Source organism: Euwallacea similis, chromosome 18, assembly GCF_039881205.1.
Source record: "Euwallacea similis isolate ESF13 chromosome 18, ESF131.1, whole genome shotgun sequence".
Lineage (NCBI taxonomy): Eukaryota > Metazoa > Arthropoda > Insecta > Coleoptera > Curculionidae > Euwallacea > Euwallacea similis.
Genome location: NC_089626.1, coordinates 354105 through 368438, shown reverse-complemented (window position 1 = coordinate 368438; position 14334 = coordinate 354105). Strand labels below are relative to the sequence as shown.

The following is a 14334-nucleotide window of genomic DNA, read 5'->3' as shown; positions in this document are numbered from 1 at the left end:
GATACTTGTTTTGAGTTGAGCCCATTGCCGAAAAATATTTGACATAGACACAAACGACGAATTAGTGAGAAAATTGAGATGAGCTAGATAAATCTGAATATGAGTCAGCACCCTTTATCGGAATTAAGACGTAGGCATATGCGAAATCTCTGAAAAGGTTAGAAGAAAAGGGGGAAATCAGGATGGTACGACCTCTACTAAGGGTTGTTGCACTCAAACCTCCAAAAATCTTTGGATGATCTGCAAAGCGACGTCAAAATCAGTGGCGCGATCTTATTTCAATTACAAAATGATATGCCGATGATATAGTAGAGTTCGCAAACAATAGAGCGAGAGGAGGGTTATTAACTTCAGGGAAAGTTGTCAGGCATGATGGAGATGGTCTTGTCACAAAGAACGGAATATCCATTTACGTTGTCTCAATAAGTGATCGCACTCGATCTACCTTTTGTCGCGAATACCTATTTAATATTAAAGAAAGCCCATCATCATTATTGGCGGCAACGAACGGAAATGTGCAAAATCTATCGACTTGTAAAAGACATTAAGCAGCAGGAAGAAAGGAGCTGTTTTTGGGTTCGGCTTCTCAAGATGTATACTTAAGCCCGTACCAACTTTTGCTATATAACATTGGCCCGCCCATACCAGCCAATTTTTTCACCCTGGAATACCACAAATCAGAGTTGTGGCGCATGGTTTTTGATTATCTAATCTTTTTGGGGCTAAAATTTAACGCCTGAGGGCACGCGGGCACAACAAGGTCCATCATTGTCCAGAGAATTTATTGAAACTCAATTTTTTTGAGAGAATACTAAGTCTAACTTTGATAAAAAAGTCAAGAAGGATGAAGTCAAAATTAATGAGGACGCAATGATAATGGTAGCGCATGTGACGGAGTGAATGACGATATTGGTAATGATGAAAATGACACATTTCAAACAAGTAAATAAGAAACAAATATTATTCAGTGGAATTAAAGAGGCACTTACCGTAGGCACACACGTGTGGCTCGGAGATATAAAGTCCAGTCCTCGCTGCCCTTTGCCACTGAAGCAGGTTTTGATATTTTGCATGAATTTTCTTCGAATGTTTTTGAGAGAGTAAACACAGAGTGCCGAAAAATCAGATGGTTTGTTGGTAATCACTGAGTCACTTTCACTAAAAACCGCGAAAAGTACATCGTCCTGAGCAGTAATCCCCAGGTCTCCTGCCAAATCTGAGCCTGCCTTCCCCACATATGCGGCCTGAACCAAGTTGTATTTCTTGCCCTCGCTATTCGTGCAATCAATTGGAATTTCCGTGTAAGAATAGTAATTTTCGTCATCGTGGCACACGCGCACCAATTTACTAATAAATTGACTAGAAGTTGTGTGTTTCATTTGAGTGGTTAGAAAATAACTAAAGCCTTCCGAAGCAAAACCGTAAACATACGTTATAGGATAACGTTCTCTAGCTAAAGAATTGACGAACATCCTGGTCCCGGTAGTCACCGCGGTTTGCGCGATCGCGAACATTCTGTCTTTATCTAACGATCTAGAGCTCACTGCTGGTACTTCTGAACGATAAGAACCTAAAGTAAATGTTACTCCCACATACATCACTTGCGACACTGGAGGATTTGGAGGCCCTGGGGCGATGAAAGCCACGGTGGACGCGGTTGCATTATTAGGTACTACTGCCTCTCTGATCTCTATAGCTCCATCGGATATATTGTGCAGGTTCCGGACGGTACAAATACCCTGGAACAAGCTCCCACAAGCTATCAATCTCGTGGTGGTGTAGTCAATTACTAAAGCCTTATTGACGTTATCTGTGAGCTTCTTGTTTTTAGCATTGTTGCACTCCAGGACAGAACAGTCATCCGAATCCAGCTTAGGTCCCGTTTCTTCCGACACCACGAGCTCCAAATCAGGAGACAGTTGATATAACCTATTCACAGCTCCGATGTAAACCCTGCCAGTGTTTTTATCGACTACCAGGTGGTTGAAGGTGGTTCTATACTCCTTATCGTTGAAGGTTCGAACGATATTCGTCGGTGAGGCGGCAGCGATCACATCAGCGATTGCTGCCACCAGCACGCAATACGTTACCAGCGACGACCGCATCTTGGCGGCGGCACTCGATGCCACACTTTCACGTCATCTGGACCCTGAAAACAAATAAAAATCCTCAATATGTTGATCATTCAATCAGATAGGAATGTGTAACTAAAAAATGCAAGCATTGTAAGCTGGGGAATAATTGCACCAAGGGAATACGCGATTGAGTGTAGTGATGTGAAAAGTTGACCTTTTTCTGTTATTTAGTGGATATATACATGCATATAGGCCCCTTAATATGGCTTCTAATAGAGGTGCCCTACCATTTAATGCCAAATCTGCTTCAGAAGGAATTTTGCAGTGCCAATTCTGTTTAAATAAATTTTTAGTTTGACTAATAAACCCGTTTTTGCCTTGCCTCTAAATCTCAATTAACCCGAACCTATGTTAAAGGATTTTAGAGCGTTTTGAGAACTTGAAAACTGCCTCAAGAGATCTTTTACGGAGTAAAATAAGTTTAGGTTAGTTTTGAGTTTAGATAAAAAAAAAAAAGGATTTGCCCTGTCCGTTAGTCTCAGTTAATCCGAACTGACCAAGGGGATTTGGGGGATTTTTAAACGATATAAAGCTGCTTCAGGAAATATTTTAGATGTTTCGACTATTCAGGGTAAACTTGAGTTAATTTGTTGTAATTAATTCGGGTAAGGTAAGTTCGGGTTAATTTTGAGTTTGGATTAGCTGAAAAGCGCAATTTTGTCTATTGTCCTGCCCTTTCATCAGATTATAATTAAAAACATAGGGTTTTCCATAGTTCAAATTTGTTAATAAACTCGGTTATGTCGTGTCATCATATCTAGAGAGAGAGGGCCGAAACCGATGCTGTATAAATCGTGACCGATACAGCATTAAACGAAACCGTGAGTTTCGATTTATACGATATCGGTCTCGGTATGGGTATCGCCCTCCGAAGACCTAGACTAACTGAACTACCCCAAATTAAGTACACAAAGTAAGTTTAACTTAATTTTAAGTTTGGATGAAGACCCTACTCAAGTCCTGCAGTCTCAATTAACCTGACTTGACCTTAAGAGGCATTTGGGAAATTCTAGGTCCCTTCAGAGGTTTCTACTTCACTGACGATATATCACTCAGGGACAGTTCCGGGTCGGAGAAGGGTTCTTCCATATTCGAGGTTTTTAGAGGGGAGAATCCCACACTACCCGGCTGACAGAACATCAGGTCGGGTGTCTTTCGAAGATTTTCGTAGTGATAAAAAAAAGATCCCTTCAGTGGCCTTCGATACGGCCTTCAACAAGTCAACAAGTTTAACCTTCTCTAGGGTACCTGAGATGAGTCAGATGCACAACGTGAAAAAAAGGACCGTATTAATGTGATATGTATTAACTGATAACTATGAGCATCTAGTGCTGGATGATACTTCAGGAGATTTCGGTCGTGGACATGATGAGGTAAGTCTTAGGTAAATTTCCACTTGAATTCTTCAGAATGAATTAAAGTGGATGTTTTACGAAAAATAAAAGCAGTAAATATACTTTAATATTTTCGTGTCTATAAAACTTGCTTAAGTATCTTATTATGGAAAACTCTATGCTGTATGAAATTCACGTACCAATATGACAAATGCGGTTAAAAGTTAACGGAGCTTGCTAGCTAAAGAGGGTGTGGTGCACTTAACATCAAACTAGAAGCATCTGTTCGAAAGCTTCGCTGCTTGCAACTAATTCTGGTTTATTGTTGGTGTTAGGGAATATCGTTAATAAAATTCTGATTTCACTCTCAACATAAGGTGACTAAAGTTGTGTTTTGTAAACGAATATGTCTCCAAAATTGATGATTCATGCATTTTGTTGTGTCTGCTGGTCTCACTCTTAAACAAAGGTAGAACTTAACCGCAGCACCAGTAGGTCTGGATGACGTTCGAATACCATTAAGATAAGAATTAAGAATGTTGCTGTGGTTGCTTATCTGCTAATAATTGCACTCACAAAAAAACGTGTTTAATCGCTAGTTTGTTGTGGCTGGACAGTGTGAATAAGTACTTTTAACGAAAACATTTTCGAAGGTCTTCTCATTCAGTTTTCTAGATTTAAAGCCTAAATTTGTGTTCATACATTGTGTGAATCACATGAAACTAATTAAAACATCCTACTTTGCTTTCCGATTTGCTTTAATCGTTTTATCATTATTTCCCGATGGGGATAATTATTAAAAGGCTCACCATGGATTTCAGGCAGTTAATTCCATTTTAAGGATTTGGTCATTTTTTTATTAGTTAAACGGTCGTGTTATCCACTTGAGTCAGCAATTGAGTTTTATTATAAAATTTATTAGAGATATAAAAGGAATTAACCAGCATATAAGAGCTCAGAGCGAGAGAATATTTCACTCGCTTTTCGGATTTTATTAGTTGCCGGCCAAGCAACCATGTGAAGTGAACATTTTTCCCTATGAAGCATTTCTTTAGCTGCCTCTACCAGCTCTACGAATTTATTCCCAAAAGCTAAATAGTGCCTCACTTCCGCGTGACCGGTCGCTTTTCCTCTGTAGTCGCTTATTTACTTACTCAATAGATAATTTACACAGCCGAGACCAGAATGTGGAAACTCAAAGAAGCTGCAAAATACTTTCAAAAAGATGTGATCAAATGGAGGACATCAACCCCTAATTTGTTTTCAGGTTTAAGAAAAAAAGGTTCTCTTCTCGGCAGGAACTTGTAAGCTTAACACAGAGAATAAATTGTATCTAAAAAATGTGTTATCCAAGCTAGAAATAAGGTGCAATTGTGTTTGCCACAGACTACACTATAATTTAATGCGATTATAATGGAAGGTAATACCCCAACCTTGGCGAAACTTTTAATTCGTGCTTGTTACGGCTGTGGATATAATGACTCAAATATTACCAGCAGAAAATCTTTTGAGTACTTTAGTGATAATCATAAATTTGCCTACCGCTAAAGCGGTAAGCAAATATCATACTATCCTCGAAATGCTGGGGTTTGACATATGTATTGTTTCATGTGCGTCCTAAAACTCCCTGGAGAGTTTTCAGGCAATTATCGGAAATTAGTTTGCTAAAAAATCCTCAAGTACAGACTTTTTCTCTCTTATAAATTAAACAGTAAAACAGATTGATGGGCGGTTATTATCCCGAAGTTTTTGTAACAAAGAATTTCATGGTTCAAAGAGTGTGATGCTATTAATATTATGGGCTTTCGCCTAGTCGAGTAACCAATTAGACCTAAAAACTAGACCGTCTTACAGAAATAATTATTAGTAATAGCAGGTTTATCCCACACAGGACCTCAAATTAATTTGTGGGAGATTTATTATTACACTGGCCATGCTAGTCGAACAACAATTATTATTGTTATTCGGATCAGAAGCTCTTGATAACGCCTAGTATTGTGGGTGATATCACCTTCATTATCCTCTCGCGATAATAACTTCCGAGCCTCTTCTTTGCGACGAGCACTATTATAACAACCAACTTTGGTTTTAATTTTTTCTTATATTTAGATATCAAGGTTAGCTGCAGTGAGTAATGCCGACCGTTATATGTAAAATACTGCTTTTGTCATTTAATTAACAGCAGTACGTGCATATCGCAGAAATTAAGTTTTTTTGAACGAATTTAATTTGATTATTTTTAAAGCTGTATAATAAGAACTGGCAGTTTTCTCATACTGCTATAGAACAAACTTTAGATGTTCAGAGGATAAACTTTAGGAATATTGCCTCTCCGTGGCCTGCCAGGCATAATCTTATTTGTTCCTCGTTTGATGGTAATCATTGCAAGAATAACTTTGCAAAAGCGTTACTATTTGATGAAAAAAAAAACGCTTTCGTATAATACTTGTGTTACGGTAAAATTCAACGTTGCAGAAAGGAGGCAGCAATTTGTTTCTAATGGGACCGGCAATTATTTTTACAGTCTAGTAATTGCCGTATACTTTACCGTCGAAAATGGCATCAGCCCCTGTTAAGAGCACAGTAACGTCAGTTGGCATTTCGCTCTTCGGTCACTGATCAATCACATTACAATTTTTATAGGTCGATGTATTAGTTTTTTTCTACTTTTTTAAAGTTCATCCCTGTAAAAAAGAAACTTTTTCTCGTTATACTCTCATAATAGTAAGAAAAAAGTTTATTTCGTCGTGTAGAGGGAACTATGGAACGTTCGTTTAACTTTTCGTTCATTCTCCCTTGCCAAATTTAGTAGTTCTAATTTCTTCCTCTGTTGCATTCTTCACTTACATTTTCATACGCTTTATTCAAAGAATTTTTTTTTCAGGTTTTTTGTTATGCTTGTTTTCGATTTTATGTACTTAGAATATATTTTTTTCAATGCCACATAATACTTATTACGAAAAAATCTTCTAAATATTATAATTCTTGATTTGTATCAAGTTCCCACTGTCTGATTTTTTGCCCGATTCCTTGCCTGCACCTGCTTTTTCTGTTCTTCTTAGACAGCTACTGCGGTCCAATTGCACTCAGTTTTATTTTTTCTATTCACTTTCAACATCCACTTCTAACCTCTTTTGCACTAACTGGTTTTTAATCGCTACATTGAAATACGCGTTAATTAACAGTTCTTTTATCCTTCTAGTGACCAAGACACTGAATTGACCTTGTATTACACTTTCTGACTCATATTGTCGGCTTCGGGACATATAAAAATGAAACGCTCAATCAACTGCATTCGAGATAATGTTTTATTGTATACTTATAAAAGAATAACATACGCTTATCTTCGTGGCGCAGTTATAGCCATTTCCTTTACCTCTATTGAGCCCCGTAGTTTATTTTTCTGTATCCCATATTGGATTTGTATTGTTTGTCATAATACCAACAAATCGAACTCATCAGCGAATATTTAAGGAAGATCATTTCGTATTTACTCAGTAACTTGAGACCCAACGTAAAAGCAGAGAAAATCCTCAGGTGCAAGGCAGCTGCCATTGAATCCCATCCCAGGTCCGCCGTACGGAATCTCGAAAACCGTAAGAGAACGAAACAGGGTCGGTCAATATAGTTCTTTTTTTATTCCGCGGCATTTTTTTTCGTCTAATTAATGAGAATTTTGTAATTTCGATCCTCCTTTTTAGTGAAGATCTAAATGGCATAAAAAAACAATTTCTTTCACAACAACTCTTGTAAAAACGGCGTAGGTAATCATGAGTTTCAAACACAAAACACAAGAAAAAAAATTAAATTAGAGTTCTTAAAACCCCAAATCGATCGAGCAAACAATTGAAGAAATAACTGTGGCGTGTAATTGTCAATTCTGAAGAAAATAAGCCAGTGTTAATCACCTTTATAAGGTCGTTCTTCGTTAATTCCGAAGCCAAGGAACCGTTCTTAACAGCCTTGATATCTGTTCTTAAGGTGTCGAGAGTACTGCTGTTACGCCTGGTGGTTTATCATATCATATTTTCGCGATACCCTTTTATTCATATTTTGGTGTGTGGTTTGTTTAATACGGAAGTTTTGTCGCTTAATTATTTTTAGTCAGTTGGAGTTAAATCTGTATACACCAACCTCAAATATTGTTCATATGTGAATATTATAATATTTTGTTATTTACATTCTAAATTATTGATTTAGAGTTTCCAGTGCGGCTTTATAAATATGTTCAAACATCAGGCAGATTTCCAACAAGTATAGAATATTTAAAGCCACCCCAAATGCATTTCCAGCTGGTCCTCCCTTAATGCCGGTATGGTATTTGCGGCATGTTGCGGTCCAGGAAATTCATTCTAGAATGAAGTTAGCCCTCTATATAGGCGGGCCAATTCCACTAGCCTATAATGAGGCCTTTTCCTTTCCGCTGATGGCTGCTTGCCATTACGGTACTCAGGCGAAACACGCCGTTTTCTACTAAATTGTTTTTCTTATAGTGATCCGTGTGTAAAGAGGCTCACTAAATCGAACAGCCCCCTAGTTTGCCCTTTGATGGGTTCGCGATTCCCTTTTAAATGGCATTTTAATTTGGCTTGGACGCTTGACTATTTTGTTTCGTTACCTCGTTATCGTTGAATGGAAGGTAGCAACACTGATTTAAAAATGGAAAAAAATGTTGACACCTAAGAATAGACGAGAACAGAAAAACAAATTCCATAAATCTCACCGTTGAGTAGGGCATTTCCTTCTCAATACCTCACAACAATTTGCTTGCCACAGTCTGATGAGTGAAAATCAGTTCGAAACCGTTACCGGTCCCGCCTGGAATTTGTATTCCATGAATGTTTACTTCTTCTTTTGATTACTTGACGATCTTAATGATTCAGTGTAATCAATTTGGAAGCATTTCCTACCATTTATGAGGTAAGAAATGCTCTTAATTCGTGCAATTTGCTAGTTGTGTAAATGTTCGCTTGTTATGTCGAAAAGTTTATGGTTTTAATTAGGAAAAACTGTTGGTGTATAATGAACGTGGGCAATCACATGCGACAATAATTATCAACGCTGTACGATTGCAAATTAGGCACTTTGAACTTACTACCTGCTTGTATGGCGATTAACAATTTATTGCGTTTTTAAGACTTTCTTATAAACTCCTCGTTTTGAATTGGTATATGTGATATAAAACAAGCCAAATAGTGAAATTTCATTATAACCAAAAACGATCAAGAAGGCAGATTGTATACTTTATAGCAATCCAGCACGCACCTTGGAAACACCTTAATAATTTAATGAAAGTATCCCTAAAAATAGCAGCGATAATAATTGTGGGTCTAGAATAATGAGGGCAATTAAAGACCGTCTGGGGTTCGCATTCTGATTAAGCAAAATTACTCAATTGTAAGGAAGGAAAACGCTCTGAAAACCTGATTCAGGTCCCCAAGCCAATCCTCATACGATAAACATTAAAATTTTATACTTATGTGCCACAGGTATACATAAGTGCCTCCAAAAGAGACTTCTCAAGTAGCGTTTCTACGAAAACTTTGTTTAAATGTCTCAAAACAGGTAGTGCAACTTAATGTAAGAAGATATTCAAATTGTTTTAGCCTCCGGACATTTTATTACTAGATATATATTTTTACCAGACTATGATAAATATGACATTAAAAGGCACGGTTCGACAAGATACTTTCTGTGTCTCCTTTAATAAAATATGCTTTATGAACTAGCTCTGAAAACATCTTTGATCTGATGACAATCAATAACCTTTATATTTTCATGCTTTGCTAGGTAAATATAAATTATTAATTATAGATTATGTCCAAAAAACATCTTCGAATAATCATGGGAATCTGCGAGAAGAAAGACCCCAAATGATCCGTAAAATACCGAATAACATACAGAGCGTCGAATGTCTTGTCAAAACCTTTACACGCATTTTGAGACATCCTGTACATTTAGATTACTCATAAAAATACAAGGCATAATATGAAAAAGTGTAAAGCGTTTCGTTCTAACTGAAACCTTTTTCATGTTACGTCCCCGAAAGTGCATGCTCCGGCATGATTTATTAAACGCAATTATCTCGAAAACCGTTAAAAATTGCAATAGGGAATGTCATATGAAATATTCTTTCAATTTCGGGACGAACTCAAAAATGAAAAAATGTACAGGGTGTCTCATTCATTCACAAAAATGCAGTTTCACTAGAAAAAAAAAATACAAAAAATTCCGAGTGTCTGAAGGACTTGAACATTACAAACCGATGGAAATGTAAGAAAGGTGACTGGACGATCATAATCTGGGGATGAAAGACTAAGATAGACGCGTGTGATAGTGACTTATGGCCTGTGTTTTTGAGCGATATTTCTAACATTTAGCCATATATTTAACAACACTTTGCTGTTTTCACATCCTAGTGGGGCTCGTTAACAACCCAGTGAACAAACACGTAGGTATGTAAGTGCTTACTATACATTTAACAATATTTCCAAGTTGACCGATCTAGTGTATACCCGGCTATAAACCGGTATAATTTTTTTGTTCTCAGACTAGCCGTGAATGAGTGCGAGTGCTAATGCTCCTTCTTTTTCTAAGTACGCAAGACGAGTTTTTTAGAGTAATAATAGAAAATGACTTCATTATTGACGACTAAGAACGGAAACGCTATTTAAATTATTATTTTGAGTAACACTCTTCACGATTAACGTAAGAAAGTTGAAACGAACGCTAATGAATTTTGTTTTTTATTTCTGGAGCTTTAGGTCTTGCCAAAATTTACGAACCTTAAAACATAGCAGTAAAACGATAAAACTCTGACCAAAACCCATAAAATTTTAGGGATGTCGAATAGGGTATGCTTCGGATAGAAATTACCCCTAATTCATAGAACTGTCTCCGGTATATCATCTGGTCAGCAATTTTATTATTTCTCTGAGCTGGTGTTGTCGACCATAAACGTCGGTTTGCTTCTCGGATTTAATAATATTTAGTAAAGGTTCCCAAAAATAAGGACCTAACTGTTTCATATGGTTACTTGGTCCATTAATTCTTTCGCCTCGCTCTTCAGAAAACTGCTATTTTCTACGGAGGGAATAAAATTCTTGGGTAAAAAGGTTTAGTAGGTACTCGGGAGTATTTTAAAAAAGGAAGTTTTATGGCTCATGACCTGCTTTTTGTATTTCTGCCTAGTGATCTCAACGTGGCTATATTTTTATGCTCTCTCTGCACTGCTGAACCTGGCAATACAACTAAAGCGAAACAGTGTATCCCTAATGATGCGAAAAAATATAAATCTAATAAAGCCCATTAGTGTCATTAGGTCTGTAAAAAAACATACCTGCTGGTATATACGAGTGAAATAAATAATGCTATCAGGCGGGGTTGATATATGGACACTAGGGTATAAAATTGTTTCCTTCCATGAAATTAGTGTGGTTTTTAGAATTCTCTCAGTCATTCTTCTAAAGCCATTTAAATATTTTATTAAGTGAGTGTAATATTTTTAAATTCTAGTAAAGCACGCAAGAAACTTTTTGTCTCTTTTTGTTCCTATCTCCCAGCGTTGCGGAGTCAAGTCCTCTATGAATGGTTGCTGATGAAGATACCAAATCGTCAGAAGTACTTCTTCTTAAGTCGTTTTGTCACTTTCGGTAGCGCATTCTGCCCTTAAAAAGGTAAAATAAAAGTTCAAGTAAACATATGATGTCGAAAATACGAATTTCCGAAACATCAGGATGATAAAATTTGATTTTTTAAATTTGTTTTTTCTTTGTATTTGCCATTGTTCGCGAAATAAACCAGACTATGTTTAGTCAAATCATAATATTTCTACAAAAAAAGTATGTGGATGAAGCCTGGGATTTTTCAGTATTTTGACATAGTTCTTGTTTCTGACATCCCCAAAAAGCCGTCGATATAGTTTTCTCAGTGTAACACTTCTGCATCAAGTCTTCTCAATATTTTTATGGCTCTGTATATTGTTGTGACACGCTTATATAAATGAAAAGAAGGGTTTCAAACTAAGTTTAGATGTTGTTCCGTTTGCGTGTGCTTATGATAAACCGACGTCCTTATGCAACCTTCCGACTTACTACTAGCAAATTCAGAAATTGAAGACAGCTATTTTTTTCAGTTTCCATTGTGAATTTCATAATTGCACAGATTTTACATATTTAGTTTAAAAATCCTGCAAAATCATAAAGTAAGAACCTTCCAAGCAGCAGGGCAATAATAGGTCCATCATTCCATGACTTCTATTCATTCCTCTCTCTCTGGTCCGTGAAATGTCGTTACCCCTCCACTGTCCTTATTATGCCAAAAAACGAAGCCGACCTTAGAGCAACTTCAAAACTCCGGTCTTTCCTGAACAGATTTTCTTCTATAGAACTTAGGACTCTTCATAAAATGTTCGCTATTATTCTATAGCTCCATCGTTGTTCCGGTGCCTTCGTTTCGTTGAATTTTTGAAGCTTTTTATTGCGTTTTTCCATTAATTTAAGAAGATCGCAAATCATGATGCTCTTCTAATGAGTAGTCTTTCGTTTCTTCTAATCTTTGTTGGATGTCATCCGAGAGCCGTAATATCCTCCATGTACTGTACTTAATCTCAGACCGAAAGAGTACACGACTGGCATTGTCTAGAATGCGGCGTGGCGTGCCGAATCACCAGGGATTGTCGACTTTAAGTGAAAACCAACTTAAAACAACTGTGAAAACAACAACACTTCTCATCAAAGATAAATGTACCGGCTCTACGCATGAATCGTACAGCGCGACTTGTAATAGTCATCTGGCCCTATGCAGCAAAACTTGTAACGGGCCGTTATCAATATGTCCGGGCAGCCGGTAAATCGCCGTGATGCGATTGGCCAGTACGGCTCAGTATAATATATACGCTTGAAGTGCAGTCATGAAAATATTAATTCAATGTCGGTCACTCGTAATGATATCGCTTTTGAGACTGTGATTAATTATTACAGGCTAATCACATATCACGCTGAAACGTGCCAGATGTAATTCGATATGTGACTATGAATTATTTAAACTAATTTAATCGTTTTTTATAATTAATTAAATATAGAACAATGAAATACGCACTTCAAACAGTTCACAACACCGCACTTTTACCCGAAACATTTCAAATCACTAAAATCGCTGTATGTCTCATGGTACCAATTATTACATAGGTCTTTGCGATTTGGGTCGACAATACCATGATACGAAGACTCATAGAGAGAGACCTTAAAGCTCGAAACTCAAAAAAAAATAAAAATCGCGCGATGTAATAAATCTGGATAATTAAAGTAGGCTAAAACTTGCAGAGTCTGACAGACTCCATGTCATTCGTTAAGGATTAAGCCTTGTTTTCTCGTAGTCTCTGAATTTCTCACTAATATCAGATTTGTACCGGTTTTCAAAGGTTTGTTTGGTAGTAATAGTGGTCGTAGATAACGACGCATTATTAATTGAAAATTTACAGATTATATATTTTTGCTGTTTTCGAGACACATAGGATATAGCTCAGTTATTGGCAGGAACATATGTTCTCTAATCGACTAATACAATAGAATATTACCATATAATTGATCTTTTGCCAAACTGGTTTATTGCGCCTGCATCTATCATTAATTTATTTTTCCTAACGCACATGTTTGTTAGGAATTCGTAACAGAGGCGTGTGTTTAAATTTGTTTTCGCGACTACTACCTCGTTTCACTATGTTCACTTTCGCCAGGCGTCGCGAGAAAAGTATCAAATTTTGGTCTCAAGGAAGAAATGTTCATTTTCGACAGTTGCAAAATGGCACATCTTCAACGTTACTGGATGATATAAGAATTAGAGATACACCGCTTAAATTCAACAAAATGCAGTGCGTTCATGTCATGTGCTAATAAGAATTTTATATATACTCAGTTCAAAAATATAGCGTGAAATTAAATTAAAGGGTAAATGTACCGATAATTCACTGTTTCAATACGATAAGGTTTTTAGGGAATTTTAGAGAATTAAAATATGGGAGAATCAATATTATTGCACTCTAGTTAAATTTGCTTAAGTGGGCATTGAAGCGGAAATGAATAGACCATAAATAATTGAATTCCGAATTGAAATTAAATTTTTGCTTTAATAAGTCGAGTCATCTCAAGCGGCATAGATTACAAAATATTACATTAAGCAAACAAAGGGAATTTTGTGCTGCAGACGATGGTGCTAAATTCAATAGCATCAATAAGGCACCGAACCACCTTATCAGTGCTTACTTTAGACTGAAAAGGATTTGCTTTTTACATGGATCCGCTGTAATAAATACACTGTCACTTTTTATGAATGACTTCCTGAAACGTTACCGTGAACTTCATATGGGAATCCATGTTTTAGAAATAAATTGCCGATCAAAATAACACTCTAGAAGTGAAAAAATGCAATGGCATGAAGGAGGAGTGACAAATTGAGATTACTGGTTCCTAGGGCTAGAGAAAGTTTAAAAAAGAATGGATAGGTATAGGTTGTTTTTTTTAAATATTGGAGCTTTGGAGATGAGAAATATGAATATTTAAAATGTTCAATTTTCACTTTTCATCATTCACAGAAACATGAGATCATACAGAAATCCAATAATAATCATATGTTATTGGATAAAATCACATCTCTAGTTTGCCTTGAGGGTCTGGTGGTTAAAGACGCCCCAATGGGTCTCCCGCCAAGAGTCAAACCATTGCACGTGGCCAAAAATACCCTTAAGGCTTCTCTATTATCTCATTTTTCACATTTAGTGAACCTCACAATTGAACATCTTTTTTGTTTCCTTCTAGAAGACGAATGTTAATAAAATTAGAGTAATTTTGATAAAAGAATACACAAAC

The 14334-nt window shown here is 36.7% G+C and overlaps 1 protein-coding gene across 3 annotated transcripts in view; it reads right to left on the bottom strand.

Moving 5' to 3' along the window:
- Window positions 1–14334, bottom strand: part of PlexA (plexin A) — a 119588-nt gene that overhangs the window by 83477 nt on the left and 21777 nt on the right. For all 3 annotated transcript variants that reach the window (XM_066399088.1, XM_066399091.1, XM_066399089.1), the window contains exon 2: window positions 990–2149. In XM_066399088.1, coding sequence (XP_066255185.1) covers window positions 990–2105 — 1116 coding nt within the window. In that variant the 5' untranslated portion in view covers window positions 2106–2149. The remainder of the gene's footprint in view (window positions 1–989; window positions 2150–14334) is intronic.